A 13,282-nucleotide genomic window follows, 5' to 3' on the forward strand; every position below is an offset into this window, starting at 1 on the left:
TATGCGGGACTCGATCCCAGGATCCTGAGATCATGACCTGAGCCGAAGGCAGAGGCTTTAACCCACTGAGCCACCCAGGCGCCCCTGATGAGAGAATTTTAAAACAAGAAAAGGGACAGGGTGGTAAGAATATTTTTAAAGTGTGCGTGTTGTTCATAGAGAAGTTTTCGAGTACCATGTAACTCTGGGCATGACTCAGGATGTAAATGACTCTGACTTCAGATTTTAAATACTGAAGTGATACAATACTATATTTGCAGGAATATTTTGGCATTTAGGTGGAGGCAGGGACCAAAACAAAAGAATATTTTGGCATTTCAGGACCTTAAAACTCTCTTTTAAAATTTCAATTTCTGGGACGCCTGGGTGGCTCAGTTGGTTGAGCAGCTGCCTTCAGCTCAGGTCATGATCCCAGCGTCCTGGGATCGAGTCCCACATCGGGCTCCTTGCTTGGCAGGGAGCCTGCTTCTCCCTCTGCCTCTGCCTGCCACTCTGTCTGCCTGTGCTCACTCTCGCTCCTCTCTCTCTGACAAATAAATAAATAAAATCTTAAAAAAAATTTAAAAAAATAAAATTTCAATTTCTGTCACAGAAACCTCTCCCTTTGCCTCCCATCCCAATCCCAAAAAAGTAATGAAACCTTTCTCTGTACCCATAACATGTATTCTCCCACCAGCACATAGGACTGCATTTGTTTTCTTGTTTATTTCCACAAGATTGTAAACAACTCAAGAGCAAAGACCTTTTTTTCTTTATTCAATCTGTAGTTTTACTGAGCATGTAATATGCAGCCATTTTAGAAAATGAGCATACAGAGATGAGTAAGACAATATTCCTGTTCTCAAAGGAATTACAGTTAGGGGAGAAAAGAGGTAACTACAAGATAGAATAAGAGACCTCAGCCTGCACTAAATAAAAGAGGAGGGGTATAGAACCCAAAGTGGGAGGTCAGGAAAACTTCCCAGAAATTGTGTTTGAGCTGTGTTTGAGGGGGGGAAACATTTCATTAATTTTATTTGAGGGTCACAAAAAGAACTTCAGACCTGAAGTTCTCTAGCTGTGACTTGGCCGCAGAGCCATGGCCAGGCATCATGAACTGGAAGGCTCAAACCAAATGGATCATTTCTGAGTCTGGATATTTGGTGATGCCCACATATCCTGATGAGTTTCTTCCAGATCTAAGTCATTTACAAAGCACTCATTGGAATATACTAGTCATTACTGACTATGCAGGCAGGGTTTACCTGAATGTCTTTAAATTGTTCCCCCAAAGAGCCCGAAGACCATGATTCAACATTCTAACCATAAGTCATACCTTCTCCAGCTGTACTCATATTTTCAGGACAATGATGAAATTACAAAGTGGTGTCAATGAGTAAATGCCAACATGGGGTTGAGGCCAAGGCATTACTATTTTAGTTTTGATGTGTGGTAAAATATGCATACAATTTGCCATCTTAACCATTTTTTTTTGAAGTAAGCTCTAAGCCCAATGTGGGGCTTGAACTCAAGAGTTCCATGTTCTACTGACTAAGCCAGCCAGGTAACCCTAAATTCTACTTCCACAGATTAAAGAGAGTCCATTGAAATTCCTCCCTTCTTCTGAAGCCTATATCAGCCATTCTAGGGAAATGCCTCTCTCATTAGGACCCTTCTCTCAGGGTCTTGATGTCAGGAAACAATTCAAGGTAGACTAACTATGATTTCCGTGTCTTCAGGGAATAATTTACATCTCACACTGAAACCTAATCCATAGGAAATTCACAGCAAAACTGGAAACCCATAGGCCTTTCCTTGGAACAACTTTTGGTGAGCTGTGTCACCTATCTAAGGCAGATTTTTTTTAGCAGTCAAAATGAAGGGACTGATTAAATGGTATTTATGGTTCCTTTGGCTTTGATTTTCTGTCAGATTAACACTGCTACAGTTGGTTTCATTCTTGGTTATACCTGGGCATTTAAATCAAGATCTGATACTAACATATTGGTTTCAAGTAGATCCTTTCTAAAAAATACTTCAATGCATATTAAACAACCTGCAGCTATAATGGTCTCCACAAGCATTTCACAGCTTCTTCAGAAATCTGATTACAAAACATCCAACATTTCAACTGATTTAATTCAATACCAAACCTGAATATCACAAATGATACATATTCAAATTTAACTATATCTTTAATATTTTGCACCTAAAACAGTGGTGCTAGAAGGAACACTAAAGTAATTTAGTTCAATGCACTTGCATCAGAATAAAGAAATAGGTCCTGAGAGAACCTATTTCAAGTGACTTGCCTATGGTCACATAGCTAGACAGAGAATAAGAACTAAAATCTGTTTAAGAGCTAGATCTCTCTACTTCCTGTCCAGTTTTCCCATTCCATGTTTGCAAATGTACTGTTGTTCAGTCTCATATAACGTCATAATCCGTCTGGGTAACTGTTTCAAATCAATTATTTAGTACAAAAAGGTAATGACCTAGTCACACTGTTCACCGACTGGGACAAAACTAGATCAACCATTGAAGACAGCCATTCACCTACTTATCCTGGCTGTTTTAACTAACCTATAAGGAAATTGGCCTATCAAACTTACTGTAGAAATTTAATTATATTTTCTTTATTTTTAAGATGTTATTTATTTATTTGACAGAGAGAGAGAGATCACAAGTAGGCAGAGAGGCAGGCAGAAAGAGAGGGGGAAGCAGGCTCCCCACTGAGCAGAGAGCCTGATGTGGGATTTGATCCCAGGGTCCTGAGATCATGACCTGAGCTGAAGGCAGAGGCTTAACCCACTGAGCCACCCAGGTGCCCTAAAATTTAATTATATTTTCACCCAAAATGAAATAGCCCAGAGGCACCTGGGTGGCTCAGTCTGTTAAGTGACTGGCTCTTGATTTCAGCTCAGGTCATGATCTAAGGGTTTTGAGATAGAGCTTTGCATCAGGCTCCACACTCAGCAGGGAATCTGTTTGAGATTCTCTCCCTCTCCCACTGCCCCTCCGCCTGCTCTCAAGTGCACGCTTCTCTCAAATAAATAAATAAATCTTTTTTAAAAAACTGAAATAACCTAATATTATAATCCTAATTTAATGTTTTAAATTCACCCCCTTTTCATGTTAATAAAAAAACTTAAGAGTTTAGATTGTAAAAGTTTATTGATGTGGTCAAAAAGCAAACAGCCAGACATTTGGTTATCTTTGCTACTACAATGTGTCATTTTGAATAGTATTTTTAAAATGCATAACAAATATTCAGAAATTACTAGTAAAGTAAATTAAGAGTCTACATAAGGCACTTCAGATGAAAGCGAACTTCAAAATTTCCACAAAAGTAACTCTAAGTTTAGTAAATCTGCACTCTACAGATTTTAGCCAGAATGAAATTCTTCTCCTTCCACAAGAAAAATGTGCTCTTAAGGGAGACAAAACAAATAAAAAAAGCGTCATTCTTTTGATGCTCATGGCACATCATAGGGAGCTATACAGATTACATGGCAGTAGTATTACCCTGGTCAATTTGTACAGATCAGGGCATCTTGATACAAATGTCATAAGAATCACAGCATAAATTTATTTGGCCTGAGACAATTATAAGAACAGCAGATAAGGAATCCAGAATCACACAATTTATAGGGAAGTAATTAACAAAAAGTGGAACCACTAAAGAGTAAAAAGGTCAACTATATGCCCTGACCTGCCAAATCTTAGAACAAAAACAAAAAAGCCACATAAAACATTTCTTCTTAGGCAATTATATTCATCTCTTCTGCAAATCTCTATAAGACTTCTAGACCACATGGTTAAGTTATTAGATGGTAAATAGTAGGCAAAGTATTATTTTGACATAATACTTCTAAGATTTAAAATTTTCCCAGTCATTATTATCGTATTTCCATAACAGTGAAACTATGGAGAAGGTTATGGCTAGATCTAATGAGAACCAAAGCAAAAATTTGGACAAAAATTTGGTTAGCATATATGGTTATTTCCACTGACAGAAAAAAAAGACAAAACTCAAAACCTCTTCAAATGTTTACTGTTTCTCCACTTCAAGTGAAAGGATGAAGGCTAAAGTAATAGCAAAAACTTAACTTTCAAGAAACAATTTACTTTCTATTCATAAGCAACAACTCAATATATCAGGATATGCTTTTCCCAATCTAGGGGAGTCCTTTTCCTAAATACAAGGGTTAATGAAATACGTTAGAACTGTAATACAGGAATCGACTTAACTAGATGAACCTATTTTTTTCTGTGAGGTACAAATGAAAGAAATGACAATCTCTAATTTGTAGAAACAGTTCAGACCATTTTTAAGTTACACTGATTTTTAGCACTAAGCCACATTTTATTAGAGGGGCCTACCTAAAATAAATTAAGGAGACAGAATGAACCTGAAATCTTTCCAAATAAAAGGAGTTAACACCACACTCATGCAGAAATCATAATCCTGTATTTAGACTTTCTAATATCTACAGCTACCAAGAAGCATAGCTAGCACTGTATTTCAGTAGGAAACATGAAGGAGGGAGAGGACTGGCTAGTCTTCTTTTCTAAAGGCTAGGCATGTCAGAAGATCACATAGCACATAATGATTTTTCTGCCCAAAAGAAAAGATGTGCAAAGTATACACATCCATGCAAACATGAAACAGCTAAGAATGCATTCCTAATGCATTTGTCTGTAATAGGCATATGTAGGATCACCTGGTCAGGACTATTTTTCCCTACCTTTGGATAAGATAATATAAAATTAGATGGCCAACAGTTAACTAAAGCAGTTCTGAACCTTGTTCTAATTCAAATGTAGTTATAAAATTTTTATAATGTACTTAATACTATTAAATTAAATGTTATACATACAGTTCATCAGCGAGGGAAGGTTAAAAGGAGAACTGTATCCAAATACTTCATGATTTTGACAAGAAATTGCTTGTTAAGGCACTACAAATCTTTGGTTAAATGATTAACTATTTAAATCACTTGAAAAAAAGAGGTAATACAAAATACACAAATTTCATTCTTCTTTTCAAACACACACACATTTTTCATTTTTCAATTTCCATTACTCCAGTGTCTACATATCTCTGGGATCCTTTTTAACTCATCAGAAAGCTGAAACAAAAATATTAAAAAAACTATTAGTCTCTAAAAAAACAATAGGCCTTACTTCTAATAAATATCTTGATTTTAGACGAAAGAGCATTTGGGTGCATGTATAATAAACTTTGAGTATTAATAACAAAAAGGGAGAAACGCCAACATATTAAGATAGTCTTAGAAGAGAAGGAAATAGACATAAACTTGTTTTAAAAAAATCTCGTGAAGAGAGACACTGATTAATAATTGGATCAACCATGGTGATGAAATAAGCAATAGAAATCCCAGCAAGATTACCCTTGCATCCCAGTTAGTATTCTATAAAGAAAAAATTATTTTAAAATATAAATACACAGAATAATAAATCAAGAATCAAAGTTCTAGTAGGTTTTGTTCTTAAAATTAAGTTACATTTGCCAGCCCAAGTGTCCATTAACTGGTAAGTGGATAAAAAAGAAGGAAGTCTTGCCATTTGCAATGACATGGATAAGCCAGAGAGTATTCTGCTAAGTGAAATAAGTCAGAGAAAGACAAATAACATATGATTTCACTCATGTGTGGAATTTAAGAAATAAAACAAGCAAAAGGAAAAAAAAGGGGCAAATCAAGAAAAATACTCTTAACTATAGAGAGCAAACTGAGGGTCACCAGAAGGGAGGTGAGTTGGGGGGATAGGTTAAAGTGATGGGGATTAAGGAGTGCACTTGTGATAAGCATCTTGATTTTAGACAAAAGAGGTGTCAATAGGTATTGTATGGAAGTGTTCAATAACTGTATTATACATCTGAAACTAGTATTACACTGTATGTTAACTAGAATTTAAGTAAAAACTTAAAAAGAAATAAAATTAAGTAAGTTTGCAAGAAACAACATGCAAAAGAAGATTAATTTATGTTGTTCACTGATTAAAAGGCATCCAGGAATGTCATGAAATAATGAATCAACTAGAGAGTTGTTCAAAATTGTCTACTAAAGGGGCTTCTGGGGTGCCTGGGAGGCTCAGTTGGCTGGGCGACTGCCTTCGGCTCAGGTCATGACCCCGGAGTCCCAGGATCCAGTCCTGCATCAGGCTCCCAGCTTCATGTAGAATCTGCTTCTTCCTCTCACCTTCTTTCCTCTCATGTTCTCTCTCTCACTCACTCTCAAATAAATAAAATCTTTTTAAAAAATTTCACTTGATATACTTTATCTTTAGTGTTCATAATCCTTTACACAACAGGACAATGTTGTATTAAAAGAACATGAATTATGGTGCCTGGCACTCAGATGATAAAACTAACTCACAACATCCCCCATTATGTAGGTATATTTCTTGTGGCTATTAACAGAATAAAATCAAGAATTTAGATCAGGGGAGTTAATTTCTTCCCTGAGCCTTAGAGATCACTATGAACATTTCAAGACAGTTAGATTTTCTTGAACACTCCTTCCTATACTCTTTATAAACTGGATTCTAAAAAAATGTTATGCCATCTAAAGAGCCCTAAAAAGTAGAAGTTTAAAAAAACATTAAAAAATAATTTGTTCAAAAAAAAATAATTTGTTCAAGAGAAAATAGAGTATGCAAACAATGTATAAAATATTCTAACCATTAAGTGTTCTTCAGATTTCTAGATTAAATTAGGTGATGTCAGAATAACCCTCAAAAATGTTCCTGAGAAATCACATACTATTGTCCACTGTATCATAATTATCTTAAGTTAACTTTTATAAGCAACACACTTAAGTTAAAGCTTATATCTGCTTTAGAAGCTACAAGTTTGGAGGTAAAGCAAAAAAAAAAATATTACAAAGCAACAGCAACTCTAATCATTCTAAGTATAGGTAATCACTATGTAAGTGTAAAATAATCATACCTATATGGATATCCATGATATTTAGATCTGAAAATAGAGAGCATCCAACTGAAGAATAATACAACAAGCGCAATACCAGCCACACACATTACTGCAGAAAAACAAAAGTGTAAAATGAGCATGTTAGATGTAATAAAGAACTAGAGCATAAATGGTAGTCTACACTTCCAAGAGTGAAAATTTAGTGGTAAACCTCAACTTTCCAAAAATTTCCATGCCCATTCTTAAATCTTTAGGATTCTGCCTTCCCATTTAATTTGACCGATTACAATACAATAGAGTAGTTCCATTTATATGCTTGTGCAATTTTATTTTGTGAAGTAATAAAGTCATCACAGTCAAGAATTTAGTGTTAAAGGGGCACATAGGTGGCTCAATAGGTCAAGCATCTGACTCTTGATTTCAGCACAGGTCATGATCTCAGGGTTTAAGATGGAGCCTTGGGGCACCTGGGTGGCTCAGTGGGTTAAGCCTCTGCCTTCTGCTCAGGTCGTGATCTACGGGTTCTGGGATGGAGTCCTGCATCTGCCTCTCTGCTTGGCAGGGAGCCTGCTTCCTCCTCTCTCTCTCTGCCTGCCTCTCTGCCTACTTGTGATTTCTGTCAAATAAATAAAAAAAAATCTTAAAAAAAAAAGATCGAGCCTTGAGTACTGCGCCACACCGCAGAGCCTGCTTCTCTCCCTCTCCTTCTGCCCCTCCCCCATGCATGTGAGCATGCTCACACTAATAAATCTTTAAACAAAAAAGAATTAGTGTTAGAAAATTTTACTACTAACAAGATAATCACTTAGTCACTTAATAAATTTCTTCTATAGCGTTAAATGTGGCCTTTTGTGTGTGTTAATACTGCAGTTGAAGTTCTAGGGAAACGTACTTATTGGCCGACACTAAAAACCTTGTCTTGTTATACTTTAGGGAGCAATTCTTTTTCCTTTTTAAATTTTCACACAATATAATTAGGTGTTAAAAGGTAAATGTTAAATATATTTTTAATGAGTATTAACACATGACACAAAATGTGGTATTGATACTGATTTACAGACATCTGGGGCGCCTGGGTGGTTCAGTGGGTTCAGCCTCTGCTTTCAGCTCAGGTCATGATCTCAGGGTCCTGGAATCGAGTCCCGCATTGGGCTCTCTGCTCAGCAGGGAGCCTGCGTGCCCCCTCCCCACCGCCTCGCCTGCCTCTCTGCCTACTTGTGATCTCTGTCTGTCAAATAAATAAATAAAATCTTTAAAAAAAAAGACATCTAACAACATCATTGTGACACCCTCACTTGAAAGTACTTTATTCGTTTATAGGTAACTACACCACCTACATAAGGAACTCATTCAACATGGATTCCTCATTTGAATAATGAGGGGGAAATACCAAGAATCTTGGTCCTAAATTCATACTCTCTCCATTAATCTCATATGCTCTAGTTTAGCATAGCAGTTAACAACCTTAACTTTGGATGCCGATCCCACAATGCTCAGGTATGATTCTCATAACTTGAGGCTCTTTCAAGTCCTGAAACTAAGACTGGCTAAGAAGCATAGTGGTGGGGATGTGGGAAAGCATGTGTTCTACACCCATGGAAATTCTAAGGAAACATACTTATTGGCTGACTCTAAAAACACAATTTTTAGTCTTATTATACTTAGGGAGCCATTCTTTTTCCTTTTTAAATCTTCACATAATATAATTAGGGGCTAAAATGAAAATGTTACACATATCTTTTAGTAAGTATTAACACATGAGCTATTGTAGAAGTCTTTTTTATCTAATACACACACACACACACACACACACACACACACCCCTGTGTGTATATATAGTATCAGTGTATTTACATTTGTATTCTACTTTTTTCACATAATATATCTAAAAGTGTTTAGGGCAGTTTCTGGTAGATAACAAATATTAAATAAGTATTTGTTATTATTAGTTGTGATTATTCTAATGTGCCACCAAAGTGTTTTATAATTAATTCATACTACCACAGTGTAGCATTCAGAGGGCCTTTTCCCAATAATGAATACTGAAATAGGCAAATTTTTAAAAGTCAGGTAATGAAAGGATTTATACTGACTGGATACAAAATTGATACATTAGTTCTATTTTTGTAATATGTAAAAATTCATTTCAATTCAGCAAAATAAGAATCTCCCAAATTTAAAATCCAATGTCATCACATTTTTTCAAATAAACAAGTACACTATATTTAGGAGGTTAATTTGATGACATACACCCTTTTAGCCATAAAGGGAAAACTCTGACTTAAATGTATTTTATATGAGTGAAATAAAATTACACTGTTAGCATTTCTTTGCAACAAATACCAATGTGTGAATATTTTAATATATAAAAAGTCCATCCAAACCAATATAAAAAGTACTAAGGATAATATATAAATGGCAAAAGACAAAGACTTTTTATAGAAGGGAAAACACAAACAGCTGATAAACATTCAGAAAAATATTCAACTTCGTTAATAACCAAAGTACAGGCGCGCCTAGGTGGTTCAGTGGGTTAAGCCTCTGCCTTCAGCTCAGGTCATGTTCCCAGGGTCCTGCGATCGAGCCCCACATCGGGCTCTCTGCTTGGCAGGAAGCCTGCTTCCCTCCCTCTCTCTCTCTGCCTGCTTCTTTGCCTACTTGTGATCTCTGTCAAATAAATCAATAAAATCTTCAAAAAAAATAACCAAAGTACAAAATAACATTTGCCCCTTATCTGATTAGCAAGTACACACACACACACACACACACACACACACACACACACAATTTTTAATGAGCTTAGCTAATGCTGACAAAGCATCTTTAAATACCACTAGTAGGAATCTCAACTGTAACATCTGGGTAAACAATTTAGCATCATCAGTTTAAAATATCAAGGGGATTAAAAATACTACTACAGAGGTATGATAAAAGTCATTCTACTTTTAGGAATCTACCTTAGAGAGTTCATAGAGAATAAAGCTTAGTATACTACAACAGTCACTAAAGAAGTATTTATTATAATGGAAGTTTGAAAAAAACCTAAATGTTTGACAGAATCAGAATAGTTAAATTACAGCATACAGTACAAATTTAAAATTATGTATAGGAAAATATTTATTAGTAAATTATTTAACTCCAGTTTAAAAGTGGGGGTACAAGATTCAAAATTTTATACAGAGTTTTAAATATGTTTTTACAAATGGAAGAAACTATATTAAAACATTAAAATTTTTAGCTTCTCAATAATGGAATAATGGGTAGTTCTCCCCCCAAATGTTTCATAAATCAGATTTCACCCCACATTTTTTACAATAAGTGTATGATACTTTTTAAGTAATCAAGTAGTAAAATAATATACCTATAACTAAGAGGGGGAAGTGATTAAGAGGACATTGTTTTCTGTATTAAAGGCAGAATTGTTATTTAACATTGTATGTCAACTATACTTCAACAATAAAAAATAAATTAAAAAGGTAGACCTTATATTTTGGCATATGATAACTTACTTTTTCGCTTTCCAATATCCATGTCAGATGTAGCAGCTTCACATAACAGCACCATCCCTAAGGTAACACCACCATCTTAGAAAAACTGTTTAAGGAGAAATTCACACAGATAGAAAAGACATACCACTTTAATATTTCTGTTCTTTCATGAAGAAAATTATAATGAGGAATGCCTGGGTGGCTCAGTTGGTTAAGCAGCTGCCTTCAACTCAGGTCATGATCCCAGCATCCTGGGATCGAGTCCCACATCAGGCTCCTTGCTCGGCAGGGAGCCTGCTTCTCCCTCTGCCTCTGTCTGCTACTCTGCCTGCCTGTGCTCTCTTGCGCTCGCTCTCTCTCTCTCTAACAATTAAATAAATTTAAATCTTAAAAAAAGGAAAATTACAATGAATATACAAATCTTCAACTTTCAATTAAAAAAAAAACCCTGTTACTAAAATAGGGAATCCTTATGAATGTATTAAATGTCACTGGAGGGGTACCTGTGTGGCTCAGTCAGTTAAGTGTCTGCCTTTGGCTCAGGTCATGATCCCAGGGTTCTGGGATCGAGTCCCATGTCAGGCTCCCCACTTAGCAGGGAGCCTGTTTCTCTCTCTCCCTCTCCCTCTGCCTGTTGCTCCCCCTGCTTGTGCTCTTTCTCTCTGTCAAACCTCTGTCAAATAAATAGATAAAATCTGTTTAAAAAAACAAACTTCATTGGATTGTTCTCTTTAAAATAGTTAATTTTATGTTACGTGAATTTCACTTTAATAAAAAAAGATGGGTGATTAAAAATACAAAATAAGGGGTGCCTGGGTGGCTCAGTTGTTGAACCCAGGATCCTGAGATTGATCCCCACATGAGGCTCCCTGCTCGGTGGGAGGCCTGCTTTTCCCTCTCCCACTCCCTTGGTTTGTGTTCCCTCTCTCGCTGTGTCTCTCCCTGTCAAATCAATAGATAAAATCTAAAAATAAATAAATAAATAAATAGAATGGAGAATCTTATATCTGTACACCATAACAATTATTTACTATGAAGGTATAATAAAAAAATATTAAGGTTGGAAAATTACTTCATTTGTACAAATGAAAATCAGTATTGTTAACAAATGTCCCACTATAATTTAGCAGATGAAAATACAAGTTTTTCTGACAAGTACTTTGAAATAACCTTCCTGGACATGCTTGTATGTATTACTCCAACCTTGTATATACTTTATTTTATTTTGTTTTTTTGGGAGGCCTGAATTCACAACCCTGAAATCAAGACCTGAGCTGAGATCAAGAGTCAGAGGCTGAACTGCCTGAGCCACCCGGGTGCTCTGATATATTTTAAAACATTAAATAGCCTTTTTGCATATTCAACCACCCTCCAGAAGTGAATACACTTGAAATGCGCACCATTTGGACAGAACAGCAAGTAATTTTTATTTGAAAAATAACTTTTCAAAACCTCTCCAGAATTTCAACAATCAACCTCTAAAGCTCAAATTACTACTCAATTACCTAAGTTTGTCCTATTCCAATAAAAAAAGAGAATCCTCTATGTCATCACCTCATTTTGATTCACCTTAATATGGAAACTACATAAATACAAAATACACCTACTCATGCAAATAGGTTACACATGGCATGGTTGAATGCTAAAATAAGCAAAGTTGAATTTTAAAAGCAAATACAGTATGTTCTAGTAGAAACGAGATTTACCCTCCAGTTTGGTTAATACAAACAGCAGTTAAAAATGCCCAAATCAATTACATGTACACACATGCAAATTGTACGCTACCGCATGTGGGTATGAGTAAGCAGAAAGGGAAAAACACGTGTTCGGATAAGGCCTGAATTTATAATCAGCTCTATACTTTGTCTATTCATCTCTTCACTACCATCTTGCACTCTCTCATCAATAGCCTCTTTTTAGGGATGATACCCATTCATCATGCTTTTAGTTGCTTGGACAAGTTGTTTTCGCCAATGATTACTTTTTCTTACTGAGGTTCTTTATATCCAGATACATGCAACGATTGATCATTTCTATAGGCTTTTGTTACAGGGTACCTTTTTTTTTAAGGTTTTATTTAGTTATTTGAGAGAGATAACGAGAGCATAAGCAGGGGTGGGAAAGTGGGAGGAGGAGGCTCCCTGCTGAGCAGAGAGCCCAATGTGCCACTCGATCCCAGGACCCGGAGATCATGACCTGACCAAAGGCAAATGATTAACTGACTGAGGCATACAGGCACCATGTTACAGGGTACTTTTGAATAATGGTTGAGACTTGTTTTTGGAATGGTTTGTTTCATATCATGGTCCATACGTATTTTCTTTGAATGAGCTTTCTATCTTACAATATACTACCAATGTCTTTGTGTGCTGTTCTCAGTTATTGAGAGCTGTGATGGGGCACATGGGTGGCTCAGTTGGGTAAGTGTCTGCCTTCAGCTCAGGTCATGATACCAGCATCCTGGGATCGAGTCCTGCACTGGGCTCCCTGCTCATCGGGGAATCTGCTTCTCCCTCTGTCCCTTCCCCTGCTCACGCGGGCACTTTCTCTCGCAAAATTAAAAAAATCTTAAAAAAAAAAGTTGTGATGCGCTGCCATACATATTGTTTCATTCTATTTATTGATTCTTTATTTTTTAAAGATTTTATTTATTTGAGAGAGAGAAAGAGCAGGGGGAAGGGACAGAGGGAGAAAGAGAAGAGAACCTTAGGCAGACTCCATGGTGAGCATGGAGCCTAATGCAGGGCTTGATGCCATGATTCTGAAATCATGACCTCAGCTAAAATCATGAGTTGGACCTTAACTGACTGAGCCTCCCAGGCGCCCCTTAATTGATTCTTTAAACTTTTTCCGACACTGC

General features: G+C 36.3%; 1 protein-coding gene across 2 annotated transcripts in view; it reads right to left on the reverse strand.

The window, feature by feature from the left end:
• Positions 1–3,134: 3,134 nt before the first annotated feature.
• Positions 3,135–13,282, reverse strand: part of MAGT1 (magnesium transporter 1) — a 79,772-nt gene continuing 69,624 nt past the window's right edge. For both annotated transcript variants that reach the window (XM_032330517.1, XM_032330518.1), the window contains exons 8-10: positions 10,444–10,518; positions 6,953–7,043; positions 3,135–5,111 (exon numbers count right to left, since the gene is read on the reverse strand). In XM_032330517.1, coding sequence (XP_032186408.1) covers positions 5,096–5,111; positions 6,953–7,043; positions 10,444–10,518 — 182 coding nt within the window. In that variant the 3' untranslated portion in view covers positions 3,135–5,095. The remainder of the gene's footprint in view (positions 5,112–6,952; positions 7,044–10,443; positions 10,519–13,282) is intronic.

Source organism: Mustela erminea, chromosome X, assembly GCF_009829155.1.
Source record: "Mustela erminea isolate mMusErm1 chromosome X, mMusErm1.Pri, whole genome shotgun sequence".
Taxonomy (NCBI): domain Eukaryota; kingdom Metazoa; phylum Chordata; class Mammalia; order Carnivora; family Mustelidae; genus Mustela; species Mustela erminea.